Source organism: Mesitornis unicolor, unplaced genomic scaffold (genome assembly GCF_000695765.1).
Source record: "Mesitornis unicolor isolate BGI_N332 unplaced genomic scaffold, ASM69576v1 scaffold5432, whole genome shotgun sequence".
Classification (NCBI taxonomy): Eukaryota; Metazoa; Chordata; class Aves; order Mesitornithiformes; family Mesitornithidae; genus Mesitornis; species Mesitornis unicolor.
The window spans coordinates 7,481-12,581 of NW_010168387.1; the positions used below are offsets into that span (position 1 = coordinate 7,481).

The 5,101-nt window shown below is 38.4% G+C and overlaps 1 protein-coding gene across 1 annotated transcript in view; it reads left to right on the forward strand.

The window, feature by feature from the left end:
- Positions 1-2,907: 2,907 nt before the first annotated feature.
- Positions 2,908-5,101, forward strand: part of TOMM70A (translocase of outer mitochondrial membrane 70 homolog A (S. cerevisiae)) — a gene marked incomplete at its 5' end in the record, with an annotated part of 14,254 nt that continues 12,060 nt past the window's right edge. The window contains 2 exons of the mRNA XM_010178989.1: positions 2,908-3,081; positions 4,193-4,319. Of these exons, the coding sequence (XP_010177291.1) occupies positions 2,908-3,081; positions 4,193-4,319 (301 nt within the window). The remainder of the gene's footprint in view (positions 3,082-4,192; positions 4,320-5,101) is intronic.

A 5,101-nucleotide genomic window follows, 5' to 3' on the forward strand; every position in this document is an offset into this window, starting at 1 on the left:
CTGTCCTTCTCTTTCAGGCTCTTAACCCTTAAACCATAACATACAAGCTATGTGGGATTTATTTTTCATGGGTATGAGATTCTAAACAACTTTATTTTTTCATTTAAGTCTTTGTCGGACTTGGTTTATTGATGATAAAGAGCTGTATCATCTATCAGCCTTTGCATTAAATTGTCAGCCAGTGCAATTCAATGGTGTATTATGTGCAGATTGAAGATTGTAGCAGAATAGTGTGACTAAGGTTGTAGAGATAACCATCTAAGAACTAGAAGCCTACTTTAAGGCAGCATAAACAAACAACAACAAAGTTGATTTTTCTTGCCATGGGCATTACTGCTGACTTTATTGCGTGTTAGCATCTTATGCTGTAACTCCTGACTCATCCCCAAATTTCTTGCATCATGCAATGCATGCAGCAGAGAGTAACCTTGGAGTTAGCATCTATTTGATGATTCATTGCTGCATAGTTGATTGTGTGGTCAGTGGTCCTACTACTGTTATTCAAAGCTTATTCTGTTAAAAGTTACTGATTTTAATGGGTTTTCCTGTGGCATCATGCCCATACTCTAAAGTTTTTGGTCCCTGCTTAAGCTTTTCTGAAGACTTCATGCTTCCCAAGAGCCAGCAGAGCACCAGTGTCAGCCCCAGAACTGCACATTTCTTCCTTCCAGCTACAATTCCTATCCCACACCTGACACTGCAGCAGCCATTGCAGTCCCCACCTGTAGCGTTTGTTTTTGTGCAGGGACTGTGGACTGAAGGGCTGTCAAAGTGCATAGGATGAAGCAGATGGGCAGGGCAGCCTGAGGTGCCTACTGGGGTAATGGACCCCTGGGCTAAAGGAGTTGGCAGTGGTCATAAAGTAGTTATCTAGTTGAAATGTAGGCTTAATCTCTGCAGCTTTAAATAGTTTTCATACTGGGAACACAGGTCTGAATGTTACAACGTAGCCCACACGTTGTGTTTTTCCTTTTGGTACCAGGTTAATTGGAACAGCTCTGAATTTTGTAGATTATTTCACAACGATATTTCTCTAGAAATATAGAAGGAAAAATTCAAGCTGACATCTGTGCCTTTAAGTTTGTCTGCTGCATATGTATAACCCTTCCCTTAGTTAAAAGAGATGGGGCATACTTGAAGTAAATGTAACTTTGTCAGGCTTGAGTTGAGTTTAAAAAAAACCGACTTATCAAATACACAGTTACTTGGCTCTCAGTAGAAATATTTGCACTCTAATTCTGGTTTGTGTATCCATAGAGTTCCGCACAGTGTACAAAAAGGGATGAAGTTAATGATGGTTTAACAATTTGGATTTAAATTGTAATAGAACAAAAATCTAAAAGCCGTGCAGATTATCTTGTTCTGTGAACAATGGCAATGGTGCAGAGTGATTTCCTATAAGCCCAGCAATTGGTGGACTGTGAGAGAAGAGCTTTTCTGGCAGTAGGGATATTTGAGAAACTTTCTCTCTTGTGTGGTTGCACTGGTAAGTCTCTCCTCAGGAGAGTGCCCGTAGGATATTTCTATTCTATTTGGATGCCTATTTTTTTAATGTAGTAACTAAGGCTGGCACTCATTCTCTCATGGCATGATTGGAAACCAGGCCTTAGAAGAGGCATTGTACAGCAACTCCTGGGTTCCCTTCACATTTTCAGTTTTTTAAATTATTTAGATGCTAAAAATTATCAGACTGGCATGAAATGAGCAGACATCAAGGGAAACAGGCTGATGAAATGTAAAGATGCTTTGAAGTTTGTCTTACAGCATTTGGGGGTGTATTTCAATGCTGTTGGTGGATGGGGCGGGGAGAGGAGGCAGAAGTGTGATCAGAGAGCAGCATTTACCATTGAAGCAAATCCTAGATTATCTTTTCACTGTGTGTGATTCAACAGACTTCACGTGTTGAATCCTGCAGCTGTTGTTCAAGGCATTACCTCCTCAGAGAGGTTGGTAGGATGGCATGTGTGCTCATACCTCTCTTAATTTCAGCCTGGTAGATTAGCCTGAGCTGTCCCAAAATGTTGATCCCCAAATACTGATCCTGTGAAAGAGGAGCAGAAATCCAAAAGATTAATGTTAACATGTTTTGCAGCTCTCTCTTTCTTGAATGTGAGTCATATCCCTATGGTAAAGAGAGGCTTTTTACATCTGATTCCTTATAAACCACAACATTTGATAACTGATTTGTAAATCTAGGGGTTACAGGTAGCAGTGCTGGTTTCTGTGGCAATGCTGATGGTCAACAGGCAGTGCAGAATGTAAAGCTTCATTTAGTAAGGCCACAGACCAGCTGGCAAAGTTTTCCATCCTGTGCTGGGAATGGCAGACTGTGATGGGCCAACACTTTGTAATAGTGGTTGGGTGAGGCAGGTTGTGTGAAGTCGTAGAGGAGTTGGCTGTCAAGTTAGTGAATTTGTCTGGTGTACGGAAGACAAACCAGCTTTGTTTTCCCTGCAAGTTTTATTAATTTTCCCTGAAAGATCTTTCCATAAAGTATTTTCTATATTTAAATCATAGTCTATTGAGTCAGCTCTGGCCTTATAGGCTGTGTGTGTTTTGGCTTGAAACTTTCTGTATTTGAATTGCTTTGAGGGCTTAAATTATCTCATTGGTTCTTCTGATCATCAGTCGCTTGAGATTAAAACATGCTTAGCTTTCCAAAGAGAAATCACTGCGTTGTTCAATATCACTGTAGTGAATCTTTTGAAAAGTTTGTCTTCTGATACACTTGCCAAATAAAATCTGTTGTGCTTTTCCAGGAAATAGAAGAGAGGAGATTTTCAGAAGTCTAGGCTAGAGTTCACCACTCTGATCTATTTTATATCTTTGAAGATCAGCCCTTAAGTACACAGCCTGGATATGGTGATGCTTTTCTTACTGGAACTGATCAATCACTTTCTCTTTCAGAGCCCCCTTGACAGAGCCCAAGCAGCCAAGAACACAGGAAACAAATACTTTAAAGCAGGAAAATATGAGCAAGCTATTCAGTGTTATACTGAGGCTATCAGTCTGTGCCCTCCTGAGAAAAACCTTGATCTTTCTACCTTCTATCAAAATAGAGCTGCTGCCTATGAACAACTGGTAAGAAATTAAAGATAGTTACGTGTTTATTCTAAAAAAATTGCATCATAAATTGTGTATTTTGTCACTTTTGTCCACTGAAAGATACCAGGTGGTGTCTGCCGCCTTCACAACAAGATGCCGTTGCTTGTGGCTGTTTTTCACTAGCTTACCATACTTTTCCACATATAAATAAAATTATTTCTCTTAACTATTCTCAGTCTATGTTATATAATTTTTATAGGTCCTTTTCAGACAAGGATTTAATTTCTTATCCTCTGTAACAGTTTTCTTGTATATAAGTTAAGTTTGCTTCTCTCTAGTAGAGTCTGTCTTTACCTGTTGGGTGAAAGGCCAAATATTTTGTAAAGATGCTACTTCAAAAGTTAAAAGAAAAATCACAGAAATCCTACAAAAGCCCAAGACCTAAATTTTGCACATGTGGAATAACATTTACTTGATAGCTGAGTATACTTGATACTAGTTTTAGAAGTCAACCAGATTTGTTTATGAGGTCAAGTTGGTGAGCTGTATAAAGGAGTGGAAAAATTGGCTTTGTAAAGTCTGAAGTATCAAGTGTAATTAGAGTAATCTAGTCTTGAAAGTTAGAGGGGAGATAAAGCAGTTCTTGTCTGATGAGATACTACTTGTAACACTTATCTGGAATTCATGATGTCACTAATTGTTTGTGGTTCCTCTTTTTATTAGAAAAGGCTGTTTTGCTGATCAGTTTTGCAGATAAATTGAGTTTTTGTTGTCAGTACCCTTGACCAGCTCTACTCCTACATATTCATCATCCCTTTGTAGCATAGTGAATTAAGATAACAAATGAAAAAAAAATGTTTTAGCACTTCGTTATACTTGTTTTTTGGTTTTCACTATGTTTTCATCTTTTTTCTTCTATTTGTTTTGAACCAGTCTTTCAGTCCCAATGTTACCTCCTGCAAGCATCTTTGCTTCAGCTCATTATCTTCTCCCATATGCTTTTGTACAACTGTCTGGTTCCAGTTTTCTGTTGGAATTCCTTTCTGTTTTGTGGCCCTTCTGGTGCAAATGGCTTCCAGTGATGCCTGGCAGTTTCTTACTGAGAAAGCAGTAGGGCCTTTCTCATTGTGGTGTTTTCTGCCCACAGCAAAGATGGACAGAAGTGGCACAAGATTGCACAAAGGCTGTTGAGCTTAATCCTAAATACGTAAAAGCTCTCTTCAGACGCGCAAAAGCTCATGAGAAGCTAGACAACAAGAAGGAATGCTTAGAAGGTGAGTGTCTCTTGACGTGTATACATAAAAGTGGAATTAGCTAGGTGCTTTTGAAAAGATAACTTCTGAGATTGTTTTGTTTTAACTTCTGTAACTATAGTAATACAGAGTTATTTATTTAAAACCATCCGTAGCTACTGCAAATACTTTTTTTTTTTTCCTCTTGGAAGAAGAAACCTTTTCCCATTTTTCAAGCTGTCATCAGCTTAGATCTGATGTAGCTTCTGAGAAATGGATGTTACTACAGCCACTCAAGGTACTCTGTTTCCAGGAAACTCCCCACGTTTTAGAATAGAATTCATGTAATATGCTGAGTGGATAACCCAGACAGCAGTCTCTCTACTTTCTTTGCTGTTTGTCTTAGAGAAGTGGTACAACTACAGAAACCAAGGTGTTTTTTGCAGGTGGAGATACATGGTCAGAAACAAGAGTATTACAGTGATTTGGCAGGTATTAAAGGGAAAACAGCTTCAGTAGCATTTCACTCAGATGTGTAACTGTTAACAAAATAGATACAGATTTTTTAAAAAGCTATTTTTAATATTAACACTAATATTGTGCAGAAACATTTAATATTAACACTAATATTGTGCAGAAACTACTGTGTCAAGTCCTTCCAAATACTATTCCTAACAGAATTTTGAACTGTCAGGACGATGTGACTGAGAAGCCATGAAAGTTAAGGAGCACTACAGGTCAGATGTGTTGTCTTAGGCCACTTTTGAACTAAGGGACAGTGTTAAAAAGGACTCATTTAAATTTCATCAAGTAAAATCATTCCT